The sequence below is a fragment of the Trachypithecus francoisi genome, unplaced genomic scaffold, assembly GCF_009764315.1.
Source record: "Trachypithecus francoisi isolate TF-2019V2 unplaced genomic scaffold, Tfra_2.0 Lachesis_group5, whole genome shotgun sequence".
Taxonomy (NCBI): Eukaryota; Metazoa; Chordata; class Mammalia; order Primates; family Cercopithecidae; genus Trachypithecus; species Trachypithecus francoisi.
In genome coordinates this window covers 120946050-120960442 of record NW_022681470.1, presented here as the reverse complement: position 1 = coordinate 120960442, position 14393 = coordinate 120946050, and the positions used below count along the sequence as shown (strand labels likewise).

The window sequence follows — 14393 nt, the reverse complement described above, 5'->3', positions numbered from 1 at the left end:
TCTGCTCCATGACCTCTTTCTGACCCTGCCTGTTTCCCCAGCCATCTCAGTTCACCTCTTTCCTTCTGTAGCCTGCATAGTCATTTTTGCTTCCTTTTTCCAACATTCTTACTTCTACTTGGACATTCTGTAACCGCTTGATTACCAGCCTCCAAAATTAGATCAATTCAACCATCTGTTGTATCTGTTCCTCATCTCTCTCCTGTGAGCACTGTTGGAGAAAATCCCATAACTTTGCCAATTGGCTCCATCTCAAATGTGTTTCTAATCTACCCGGCCCTTCAGTGCTCCTAATTAGTTGTCTTATCCCTTTTTGGCTCCTTTTCTCTTCCCCACCTGGCTGTTCCAAAACTTTTTAACATTTTTCACCAACACAACCCCTTGCTGATCTCCAGAGTCAGTTGACCCTGCTTTGAAATCTGCTAAGAACATAGAATTTATCAGAAGTAATTTCCTCTAACTTGCCTCTTCTCTATCTCAAAGTTTATCTGCATCTGGACTCATCCATTTCTTCCTTCCCTTTTAAATCCAAAGAAACCCTACTGTTTTCCAATGATAACTCTACCTACCTGTGCTGTTCTTTCCAGACTCTTCCATGATGTTGCCCTAACCACTTCCTTCCCCTTTTATATCTTCAGCCTCTTACCCTCTGTTTGCAGGTCTCCTCACCTGCAAATGTGCACATCCGAGTTGGTAGGCTGGTGGGGGTTGGGGAGGAGTCTTCCCTCGGTCCTGTCTTCCTCTCACAGTTTCTCCTTTATGGCCAAACTTGGGGAAAGAGAAGCCTGCACTGCCCCCTCCCTTGTCTCTTTGGTACTCCTCCGCTCTGTAGCCGGGAGGTGGCCCCTCATTCTGGTGAAAGTCTCTCCCACAGATTACTGCCGACTTCTTCAAGGCCAGATCTGATGGGCTGCTGTTAGTCCTTCTTCTCCTAAGCCTGCCCCTTAATGATTGTCCTTACATTGACTCTTTCTCTTTGGGTAACCCCCTGAGCATTGGATCTACACTCCCAGCTTCCTCTGGGTGTTACCTAGGATGGAGAGAATACAGGTTCCTTCCACTGCCAGCTCCTCTTTGGTTTCCTAGCCAAATCATCTCATCTTTATTCATCTAGTCATCCAAGCTAGACATTTGGAGCCATCTTTGACACTACTTCTACATGCCTTTCCCTCTGTCACAGCAGTTACTAAGTCCTATCAAGTCTCCCTCTAAAATGCCTCTCTATCCCTCCATCCTTACCACTGCTGCCCTAATTGGGGTCTTCATGAACTATTACATAGCCCTTTCTGTCTTCCTGTCTCTTGCCTTTAATCTCTCCTCTATACTGTTGTCAGTGTTAAATTTCGGAGACACAGAGCTAATCAAATCCTTCTCATGTTTGACTTCATTCAGTCGCTCCACTCTGCCTACTGGGTCAAGTCTGGCTCCCCTGGCTTTGCATTCAGAGTTCTTCCCTGTCAGGCTGTGTGCCTCCTGCCAGCCTCCTCTCCAGCAGCTCTACCTGGCATCTGACCTGCATTTTGCAAGAGTGCCATGACCTGCCTTGAGCCTGAACCTTAGCACTTGCAGTCCACTCTGCTTTCCCTTCTTTCTCTGCTTGTTTTTATATTTCTTGACCTGGCTCAATAGTTATCTTTTTGATAAACATTTGTGACCCATCTAAACAGAGTGGCTCTTCCTGTCTCGGCTCTCCTAGGAGTGCTGACACTCTCATATTATAGTCAGTTGTACATGATTCTCTCTCTCCTCTGCTTTCCTTTAAGCTTCTCTGAAACATCTTTGTTTCCTGAGGTTCCATAGTACAGTATAAGTGCCTAATAAATATTTATTGAACTAAAAGTTGGTTAATGTATCTGGGTTCGTGAATGTTAAAGTGCTTAGGAGCCTGGGTCTCATTGTTAGCATATGAAGCAATAACAAAAACAAACAAATTTCCACCTTTAGCTTTAATATACGGTAATCTGGGAGTTGTGTTTTTTTTTTTTTTTCTAGAAATGTGGCTTTACACTAAAATAAGAGAAAATAAATTTTAACTGAGTTTGCATCAATATAATTTTGGTGTTCAGATGAACTGAAAACACTCATATAATGGTTGGCTGAGTCAAGCTGGGTGTCAACAATCTGTCATCTAACAATCGAGCTCTTTGTGATTGTTGAAAAGCATATATTAAATTTCTCCAGAAAAAAGAATCTATTAAAAATCATGTAGGAAGGTGAAAGACTATTTTATATAGCATTATAATGAACCCAGATTGGCTTGTTAAGTCTTGAAGTCCCCAAAATGCACAGAGAACACTGTGGGAAAATGTACACATGCCTTTTGAACCTGATTTTATCACAAACCTTAGTCTTTTTATCTGAATATGATACCAATGAAACCATACCCAGCTACATTTCATCTAGTGTTATTGGAGGAAATATGCATCAAATTAACAGAGGCAAATTCTTTCAGTATTGTCCGTATTGGGTACAATATACACTACTTGCGTGACAGGTGCACTGAAATTGCAGACTTCACCACTATACAATTCATCCATATAGCCAAAAACTACCTGTACCTCAAAACCTATTGAAATAAAAAAATAAAAAGTACTTTCAGTATTGTAAAACCACAGTTATGGAAATAAGTATCAATGCACACATCACATTTTCTGTGTTAATTTGTAAGCAATGCAAAAACTGAAAACACTGTTACAAAGGCATAAAGAGACATAGGAGTACCGAGGCAGTTATGGGTGTATTTATTTTTTTCCCATTGTTGTATTTGTTCATTAAAACTTAAAACACTATAGTTATGTATAAATTACCATGTTGCCAAGCATGTATTTTTTCCTTTAATTTCAATCCCATTAAAACAAACCATTTTTATTTTAGGTGCTTTTTGCCTCTGTGGTTATAACTTAAACCAGGGATAACTAGTACACTATTTTTTATTCCTTAAGGGACTTGGGAAAATGTAGGAAAGAAAATATCAGTGTGGCAAAAAGTCCATGAACATTTTGAATCAGGATTTTGACCTCAGTAGGATGCTAACATTCCAGGCCATTGGATCCTTTGGTTCAAGTTATTTGAACATTAAGACATGGTTACATTCATTTCTGTCAAGGACCTTAATCTTTCATTATTCTTTATAGTTTGCTGTTTTTGATAGCTAACATGTTTTATTTATTAACCATCTGTACAATATTTATATCTATGATTATTAGACATTTTCCTACCATGATTAGGTAACTGGGCTGTTTAAAAAAGAAACACCTCCAGAATAGCTAAAATTTTAAAGTTACTACCTACATCTGCCAAAACAGATTAGTAGCAGATTTCCAGAACAGAACAAATTGTCTTGATCTCCTTACCTAACACTTTGTTTTATGTCAAATCTTACTGCTTTCAGGGAACAAGACTTCTTGATGGAAGCTTATATTTTGACATAAAAATTTTGGGGGCTGCAAATGTAAGGCAATTTTATCCTTATTTTTCAGGTTGAATATTGCTACATTGTTAATTTTATGGTATTCATACAATAAGAATACCACATATTCATGATAAACTTGATTTGGTCCTAACTCACTATAACTCTGTTGAACTTACTAATTATATGAGCTTGAATATTATATTTGAGAAATTAAAATCTCTTGGTTATATAAACAAGGGCTAACTTCTAACATAATATTTATACTTCAGGTTTCGCTTTCTTTATAACCATCTTCATTGTCATTGTTATAATTTATTTTGTATTTCAGATTCATTAATTCATTATCGTAACAACAAAAAACATTGGCCAAGCAGAATTAAAACTTTAATCAATCATAATACCTAAGCATGGATATTCTTATAATGAAAATTTCTTTTAAATTTAGAATATTCCTGAAAATTCTTTGAATTTAGGCCTGATGAAAATCATTCAAAAACGTATTTATCTTTTAATGCAACAAATATTTTTTAATAATTTTTTAAAATTCACTCAGAATCACAGCTTGCCTAAGGTCATTATTTGTCTCTGTTATGGTGATAGAGAATGTTGGATTGAATATGTAGTGATCACAAGACAAATGCTGGCTGTCTTGAGACATTATGGTAGCTAAGGGTTTGAGCTTTAGAGTCAGACTGCTAGGGTTCAAATTCCAGCTCCACCAATTCTTAATTACATGAATTGGGGCTAATTACTGCTTTGTGCCTCAGTTTCCTCCTCTGTAAAGTGGGTTGTCTCAAACATTTAATGCATGAATATGTATAAGCTGTTTAGAACTGTCCTTAGCATATAGAAACTACTCAAATATCTAGCTCAGAATAATTGACGTGTCAAGTAATATATCTAACTTGTTAGGAACTTCAGATAGTTGTATTTAATCTATTTTTGAATAATAAAACCAATAGCAATAATATTTTTCATGGAATTCAAAATGCAAATGCAATTTTACTATAACATGTAATTTTACTATAAAAATTAAAAATACTAGTAACTGGCTATTGTCTTTTCTGGGATATTAGGAATTTTACAATACATGGACATTTGGAAAACATTGTAGTTTGGTAGTCCTACCTGTGACTACAGAAAAAAGCATGAAGTTATGCTTTGTTACGATGTGTATTAGGTCAAACCAGGCACTCATATGGCTTATCTATCTATCCTATCTAAGATTTCAAATGGAGAGTACTTGTGTTTCTCCTTGAGGTTTCCTCAACCGTGGCTGAGTACAAATGACCCAGAGAGACCCTCAGCACAACCCCATAGGATAACCATGTGATACTTGAAGTTTAAATATTCCTGTCATCCAACACTGTTGCTCCCTGAATAGAAAGGTCTCACGGTGTTAGTTATGCTTTTGTTAAGTGAATAATCTTGGAGACTTGAACAATTCTCTTCTCCCCTTAGGCATTTCTTTTTTTTTTGAGACGGAATTTTGCTCTGTCACCCAGGCTGGAGTGCAATGGCGTGATCTGAGCTCACTGCAGCTTCCACCTCCTGGGTTCAAGTGATTCTCCTGCCTCAGCCTCCTGAGTAGCTGGGATTACAGGAATGTGCCACCATACCATACTAATCTTTTATATTTTTAGCGGAGACGGGGTTTCGCCATGTTGGCCAGGCTGGCCTTGAACTCCTGACTTCAGATGATCCACCTGCCTTGGCCTCCCAAAGTGCTGGAATTACAGATGTGAGCCACCATGCCAGGCCCCCTTAGTGCATTTCTATTAAGATTTTTATTTTAGATCGAAAATGAAAGGAAGTTAATTTGTTACAAAATACTGATGTCAGAATAATTTGCTAAACCCTTTTTACTGATCTTTTATTTCCCTTTCATTTGTGCCATATAAAGAAACCATTGGAACATGTTTTGTCTTGATGACTTTGGTATTATATTTTTATCCCCTAGTGCTTAATAGATACAACCGATGGTTCTGTAATTATTTGTCTAATGAATTGAACTGGTGGGACAGAAGGTCCATTCATCGGCCAAATGGTGTCATCATTTGTTTGCAGAGGGCTGCAGGGCCAGTTAGGCAACATGAGAGAGCAAATTAGGGGTTTGGAAAAGGAAATAGTGGGGCTTGTGGTGAACTGTGTCTGAGGCCAGATGAAACACCAGCCAGGGCTTGTGAGCTCTGTGTGAAAGTAAAGGCTTTGGCCAGAAGACTAATGAATATATTCTCCATGTGAATAATAGAAATCTTTAAAATGTTCTAGACTACTTCTGTTTTCCAGTTCACTGGGTACCATGGTTCATTACATAAGTAAATAAATAAATGAATAGATATGTGTGTGTTTATATATATAAATCTATGAAATATATGCACATACACATATTTGCCCCCTCTTTATTGAGATACATATGAAATACTTCACCCTGTAAAAAAGTGGGTTTAACAAAGGTCGCTTGTCTAATGTTTATTTGCTACATCTCTGTTTATTGATAATTGATGGAGCTTGCAAAAACAACTTCGTTCTAAGTTATATGTAATATGAAGAGTTTTCTAATTTCTGTTAGTGACAACATGCACAACTTTACTAACTGGAACAAAAGTAAAAGTTAAATATTCTCAAAAAAGCACTAGCTGAGCTACACACACACACACAACATACCTTTGTGGCATTCTTATAGCTGGGGGACTTAACTGGCTCTCCCCTCTGACTGCTTGCCAGACTTAGAAGAAACCGAGAAAGAAAAAGCAGGTAGAAAAATTTTTTATGCTCTAATTGCGAGTGTGGTAGCTGGTGTCCCTCAAGTGGAATGTATATGGGCTTCAAGGCTTTTGACCAGTTTCACTGGACTTCCTCAGGGTCTTACCTCTTTTATTCCCACTGTGGGTTCAGGTATATTTATAGTATAGTGCTCTGATTCTTGATAATCTCGCTCCTGTTTTGAAGTATTAGCATGAACCACATACAAGAAAGTTAATAGCCAAACCTTTTCCATTCTTCCTACAGCTCTTGAAACTGGCAGCCTTGAGAACCACCCATTTCCCTTACTACCTCTCACCTACGCCTTTCTTGGTGTACAATGTTAACGTTACACTACATATATTACTATTTAATGTTGACACTGCTGTCTTTTCATTTCACGTCTGTTATGATATTGTGGGTTTCGCCCTTTGAGGTCAGGGACCGTAACTTTTTGACACACTGTGTTAATAGGGATTTACTCAGGAAATGGCTGTTCATAGGGTGTAAAATTCACTGCGGTTTTGAAGCTGAGAAAAAATACCTTGAATCCTTTTGTAAGTTCTTTGGAAAATGGACAGATTCTTTTTTACTGATAACCTATATCATCACCAAACTGAACCTGTCTTATAATTGACTAGATCTGTTAATAAAATATTACAGACGAATTTGAGAGATAATTATCGGGTGGGAGAAAAGGGCATTTACTAGAAAATCAAGTAAACTTTGTTGTCCTTAGGCATTTAATTGGAAGAATTGAGCAAAAAATTTGTTAATGTTTAGATTAGTTTATGTTCCTTTTTCTAACCACTGTTTCCTGCTAAAAAAAAAAAATAATAATAACTATTTGGCTAACTTTCTGTAACTCTCTTTATCTTTTTCTGTTTTATGTCTGTTGTCCCAGGCATTCTGATTACATATCCCAATCATGCTCCTTTTACATGTTAGTATCTAATATGGTGTCTTGTATTGTTTACTTGAAAATTGCCTATTGTTTATTAAATTCTGACAGCAAGACTCTTCTGTATAAATGTTTTTGGGTCTTAAGATCAGATTTCAAATCTTTCAAATCAAATGGTAGTACTTTGTGTCCCCTTTAAGGGAAAGGATTTGTAAGATATTTATAAATTCAGGCATTCTTAAGGAATTTATTTAAATGGCTGCTAATTCTGCATTAGAAGCATGCCATTGACATTGATATGTATTGAATTAAATTTAAGGATAAATAATCTCAAAGTATATTCTAGTAATCTTTAATTAGTTAAAAGTATCTTTTAATATTTTTAAGTAAAACTCACTAATTGCAGAAATGCTTAGAGATGAGTTTAGGCTACCTACCAATTTTTAAATTAAAACTTAATTTTTAGTCACTATAAATAAATTAGTAAACCTTTTAAAATATGAAGTTTTCTTACAATCATTTTGCATAATTGAATATCTCATTCTTACTTAGCTAATGCTTTGTGTCTCCCGTTTTTTTGTTTCTATTTTGGCTTAGTTTATTTCATTGATCTTTGGTGTAATAGACCTAAGCTGCCTTGTGTGGAAGGGAGAAGCTGCATGACTTGCTAGAAGTTTTACATGTGATGGAATTTAACCTCAGTTTATGTCTCTCCCTGCACAGTCCCTTCAGTCTGAATATGTTCATTACTAAGGCCTTGCCACTCCAGTGAAAGCTGTTCCTCTCTTAGACATAATTTCTTCATCTGGACGAGCAGTGGAGAGGGAAAGCAACTTCTTGCTGGAAGAATATCTCTGCCTTCTTACCTTAAATGAAAGAGAGCACTAAGATAACACCTTCAAGAGACTTGAAAACAGAAAACTGGTTAATGACTACTATAAATGCACTGAAACTATGTTTATGGAGATTTCCATACTTTTAAAGACAGTTTTAATGTTGAATTTGGTATTTTGAAGGGTTATTTTTAATGTATTTTGGTAATACATTTATTATATTTACATGTACAGTGTTACATTATATATGTATTGTGAACTTTAAAAGACTATTTTGATAAATTTATAATATATAAAATTATGTAAAAACAAGACTATATTTTGATTTAGATTTTCCTGCTGTTTGCTACCAAAAATTTGTATTTTAAGTCTATTTCATTTTAGTATGGTTTTGTCTCTAATGAATAAAGAATTCCTTCTTACTAAGAAGAAGTAAGGGAGAAAGGTTTTAGAAAGTGATTTTTATGCTCCCACTATAAATACGGCAGATGAGTTCATTCTTTTGGGAAGTCAGTTTAATTACACTGAGTTTATCCAAGTTTATCTCTACCAAGAGTATAATGGCATGGGATGACTTATTTAGGACAATTCCCTTTCCCATTGTTTTTGTTGCTGAGCCAATTTGAGTTAGTTTTGCATCCTGGGGGGCTTTAAAAAACTTAGCATGCAGTGGAAGATCAGAATTCACTGAATATTTCTTCTGAGAGCATGGTTTCATGGTTTTTCTCTATGAAGTGACTCAATATTCCAAATGTTTTTCTTTCCTTCCTTCTTTCAAAAGAGTTCTTAACCCAATTAGAATATCCTGCTTTGGGTACAAGGTTGTTGTTGCCTGTAATCACACATGGTTTGACATCAGTTTTAAATCAATGGAGAGAAAAAACTGAAAAAGATGCTGCTAAGTAGTTCTCTGTATTAAAGGAGATATTTTTAAAACAGGGTACAACCCCCTGCTGCACACGCTAGCATATCTGAAACCTAATATGAAAATGAAAGGACCCTTATAGGTACTCACAGCCCTTTCATGTAAGTATGATCTGATATTTAGGTCTTCAGAAACCCGTAGGTTTCATTTCTATGAGGAATCGAGGAGCCTTACATCCTGATATCCTTCCAGGCTGCTTAAGAATGGACTGCTTCGACACTGAAAGTGCTAGTTAAATGGATTCATATGAAGTGCTTTACTCCCAACCATTGAGTTATTTATAATGTATTTATTGGGGGGGGTACCTTGAGTCTATTATGTATGCTTCATCAAAACATCTTGTTCATGTTTTATGTTTTTTAAAAAGGCATTTGAATGAATGTTTGACTCAGGTTTATTAAATTAACCTTCAGTAACTGCAGTACCAAAAATTACACTCAACTGATAAAAAAATGAATTGTATGATTTAGGAATCAAAAACTAAAATAAGTGGAATTAAATATCTTTTCTAAAGTTGAAAAAGTAAAATATTTTATTATGAGTTATTGTAAAAAATTGGTTAATTGTATAGGAAGATGGCAGTATTTTTTTCAAGTTATAAAAAGTAATTCAGATGATATTTGAGAAGTAGGGGAGAGGGAATCATGTTGACAGTTTTAGTTCTGTGAACACTAATTTGTGTGAAGCTATTAAAATGATTGTAAAGTTGACTACTGTAAATTTTCCATAATTATGTGTGTATATATGTCATATGTATGTATGTACAAGTATATGTCTTAAAATTACTTTACACATGTGCATACATAGACACACCAAGAAGTGGATGTATATAATATAGAAAGTATATAGCAAAGTAATTCTACTCTGATAATAAAAATTGTTTGACATGTATTTTGTTATGAATAGTTTATCTTCCAAAAGATATTTTGCTCTATTTTAAAGTGTAGAAGAATACACTGCTAATAAATAATAAAAGTTTTATGCAATTCACTTATTCTTTGGCATTTATAATTTGGATTTTTGAGTTCTCAATGTACTGAAATCTCTTTCTAATTTTATTTTTGGTTCAGTGTGGTCGGTGCCTTGAGTGTTTCAAGATCTCTATTCTGGATTTTAGTTTATCTTTTATTGACTTTCTAGGTTGTGGCCATTGCCTGAAATACATGACAGTGAGCTCACAGAAATCTTACACTTTGAATTTCACAAAAATCATATAATGTTAGGTTCTTGCTTGCTTTCTCTTTTTTTCTCTGTCAATAAAAGACTGATCCTGAACAGTGTTTTGGGTCCTGCTTAGTCATTTATGACTACTGATGACTATTGTATGATTGGTCATCAGTTTCTTTAGAAAAAGAATGATATTTTTCTTAAACAAGAAATTACAGAAATAAATCAGTTGGAACAAACCTCATACCTGTTGGATCTATGCCCTGAAAAGTCAGCTTGGGAGAAAGAAGCTACACTATTTATTGGAGATATTTTATATAGTAAACTGGATCTCTTTGCATTATGATGTTTCTGGTTTTTTTTTTTTCTTCTTTAATTTCTTCCTTTCTATGTTTTTAAGAATGCAAAGGAAAGGTTGTGGATGAGAAGGTAGTTTTACATTTGGAATTGGGAATCTGCAAATAGCTGTCCTCACAACATTGCATGAAACGATTGGGGTACCAAGGTTTTCATAGGACCACATCTTAAAGAAGGAGATTTCTTATGAAATAATGAACCTGTTCCACAGGGAAGAAGGACATCTCTTTTTGTACAGAGTGGGTTTTTATGAAAAAGAAAGTAAAAAAAAAATCAATTAGCTGGTTTCAACAGATTTCTCACCTATTGAGTTTACATGTTTCTTTTTTTATCCTTAGATGTAAAATGATTTATAAATCTCAAAACACACCTGGGAAAACTATCTATGTGATTCAAATATAGCAGGAACATGAATTTACCAACTATACACAAATGTATTTTGAAAGTTGTTTTTACTTGTATGCTTTCTTCAGTGACATGTTAAACCATTAATATGTTGAGTCTAATTAAACCAGTTGTTAGTATATAAGCTGAACAGGACTCCATGGGCTTCATGTCGTATAAGAAGTCTGTACTCAATCTAAAAGTACCATCATAAAGCAGAGTCCCCTTTGCAACACTTAGCAAAAGCAAGAATTTGGTCACTGTATGTCTCCTCAGAAGATTAATTAGGGACAATTCCAATTACAGAAGGATATAATTTACAGCAGAAAACTCCTTTATTTACTTACACACAGGTTGCATAGGGTTGACAACTATGGCATATAATGGAAAGTAGAAAATAATTGTATTAAGTTATTTTGAGCTGAATTGAAATGTTAATATATTCCCACCCAGTTCCCTCTCTATGGATTGAGTTATGATAATCATATCAAGAAGGAGAAAAATAGCTTTTCTCAAGAATTTTAAACTTTTTTTGCTAAGTACAAGTAGAAACTTATGTTAAAAGACTAGTTTTAATGTGAAACGTATTCGGAACAGGTTTTAAGTGGACAAACGTAAATTAGCTGACCTTTTCACTCTCCATGCCTTGTTTTAACCTGCACGCCACCAAAATCAAAGTAAATCACATCACCACTTGGTGGTGTCTCCTTTGGTTGGAATCAAGTTGACCACACGTTTTTGAGAAGTTGTACTGCAAGTGAAGAATGGGGCATGGTAATAACTGTAGAAATGACTCTGTCTGCAAATATTTACATTAAAACTTTGGATTTGGGGGTAGAAATCTATCAAATATATAGTCATCCCTCCATATCCATGGGGGATTAGTTCCAGAACCTCTGTGGATACCCATATCAGAGGATGTTCATGTCCCTTATATATAAGGGTGTGGTATTTGCATATAACCTATGCACATCCTCCTGTATGCTTTAAATCATCTCTAGATTGCTTATAATATCTAATACAATGTAATGCCATCTAAATCATTATTATATTGTTTAAGGAATAATGACAAGAAAAATGTCTGTACATGTTCAGTATAGTAGAGATGTGATTATTTTTTTTCCCCTGAATATTTTTTATCCCTGATTGGTTGAATCTATGGATATGGAACCTATAGATATGGATAGCCAATGGTATTTTGTTTATTTGTATTATGGCTGTCTTCCAAAAGGATCTGAAGTGGCTTCATAGAACCACGCAGGTGTACCATAGGGAGAGTAAATAGGGGCTTTGGACATTGAATTTCGAGGCAACTGACACCGAGGCTTGAAGCTAAAGTAAAACAGCCTCTCAGACATCACAGGAGATCTGTCCTTTCCAGACTGGGCGCATTTACACCACACACGCACTTTTAGTCAATTCCAGGACTCTTCATGGGCACTTACTTTACTCAATTTTTAAGAAAAGATGATCTCCAAGTGAGACTGCCATTCTTGATATTCAGATCCCTAAAAATAATTATGTCGAGTACGTGGAAGGACAAAATTGGAACCAGAGATCAGATTACTATGAGAATCCATCTACCTACCTACCTACTACTCTCCTACCAACCTACCGTATAACTGGGCTTTATTAGAGCTAATGTAAGTGTAACATACGCTTTTTTGTTTTGGGAAGTTAAATAAAACTTGGAAGACACAGGGTCCCACAGACTAGAGAAGAAAGGAGCTGGTCTTTGTGAAAAACCCAAAAATAAATAAAACAATGGAGGAGAGGGAGCCATTTTTTAAAAATCTAGGTTCCTTACAGGCAGAGAGACATTTTGTTTTAAATGGAAAAACATAAATTGGATACCATACTTCAACAAGCATGTTCCAGGCAGTTTTATCAACTCTGGAGAGAGGTCACCAGTTAACTTTTCAAGCAGCTTGGGGTTGTAAAGTAATGTAGCATCTGCCGAGTGTGACCAACAGGATTGGAAAGGTAGGCCTAGCTTTTTCTGATTTGAGGTTTTGTGTAATATTCACTTCCTCTTTCTCCCTTCTCCACTTTTCATACCAATGTGTTTCACAAGCATGGCCGCCAATCCTAGACTTTTCCTGCTTCTTCAGGCCCAGCTGGTAGCTTACTTTACCATTTTGGTGCCTTCAATGACCAGTGACTAAATGGCCAGGCACCACGTCAAATGGCAACACTCCAGGAACTATACAGCTAACATCTGTTAGCAGAGACACTGGTGGCAAAATCCCTGGGCTCAAACAGTCTTGTATCACATCCCCATAGAGCCCCAGCCCTGGAGTTCTCTTTCTCTCATATTGCTCTGGAGGGTGAATCAGAGATGCTGGCCCTGAGATGGCTGCCCTGTCATGACAAGAAGTGGGACTGCTGAGTGCAACCTTGAAAATCTACTAAGCTGACAAACTGTGACTTTACTTTGATCTATTTTAAAGTCAAATCTGTTGGGGCAAATTATCCTTAATTAAGGATTTCTGTTTAAGTGACAAGTAGTTAGGATTGTTAATTTTTAAGGTAAACCAAAAGAGGAAAAGTTCACTCATCTGGTCTGGAGGAGAGATGAAAGTCAGTTACTAAATCAGGATCTAATTATTTATCTAATTAGCAAAGTCTTGTGTATTGGGAGCCCCTAAGAGCATTCCCAGTTTTGATAATTTGCTAAGAAGGACTCACAGGACCCAACGTATAGTTATACCCACAAGCTAAGATTTATTACAGTCAAAAAAATACAAAGCAAAATCAGCAAAGGGAAAAGGCACATGGGGTGAAATCTGGAGGAAGCCGAGCACCAGCTTCCACGAGTCCTCTCCCAGTGGAGTCGCACAGGACACACTTAATTCCCCCAAAAGGGAGGTGTGACACGTGTGAAGCATTTTCTACCAAAGAAGTTCATTGGAGACTCAGCATCCTAGGTTTCTACTGCTGGCTGGTCACATGGGCAGCCCTTGTAGAGCACGATCAAAATTCCAGACGCCCAGAAGGAAAGCAGGTATTCCAGATAAACCATATTGTTTACACAGTCTAGGTGCAGTGAACTACACTTATCATTCAGAGAAAGTTTTATATCAGTGTAGGGGAACCATTTACCAGTCAAGTTCTCAGGCACAAGTCAAAGACAACCTTACAAGCAAGCCATTCACAAGACAGTCTCAGGCCTGATTTTTAAATACTTTTCTGTATACCCTAGATCACAGCCGACTAATTTCGTAGAAACTAAAACTCATTTAAGTTAATGTGCAGTTTTCCCTCAGGCTGTTGACACAAAACCTGTGTTTTTAGAAAACTTGTTTGTGGAGGGAAGAGTTGTGATCTAGGAGATGGGAACTCTATCTTTTGGGACTCTAGTAGTCCAGATGGGCCAGAGCTCTGGTTTCTGTTTTGTTTTCGAATGGATAAATTTGGAAGTGGTGCAGCTTTCCCTTATAGAACACTCAACTGGCCACAGTAAACCTGCTACTACCCGATGTCTACAATATTCCAACCTCTTTCAGGCCAAACGAGTAGGAGAAACTCACCAACTCATATTTGCTGTAAGAGATAAACTAGTCTCAAAATTTTGCTCTCCATATCTATGCCACCTCCCTGTTATTTATGAGTAAAAGAAATAAAAATGTAAGTTAATGCAGTTTTTAAAATACTGCAATTTAAAGACAA

The 14393-nt window shown here is 36.2% G+C and overlaps 1 protein-coding gene across 1 annotated transcript in view; it reads left to right on the top strand.

The window, feature by feature from the left end:
* Window positions 1-9804, top strand: part of CDC14A (cell division cycle 14A) — a 168378-nt gene extending 158574 nt beyond the window's left edge. The window contains exon 16 of the mRNA XM_033199722.1: window positions 7782-9804. Within this exon, the coding sequence (XP_033055613.1) occupies window positions 7782-7811 (30 nt within the window). The 3' untranslated portion in view covers window positions 7812-9804. The remainder of the gene's footprint in view (window positions 1-7781) is intronic.
* Window positions 9805-14393: the final 4589 nt, after the last annotated feature.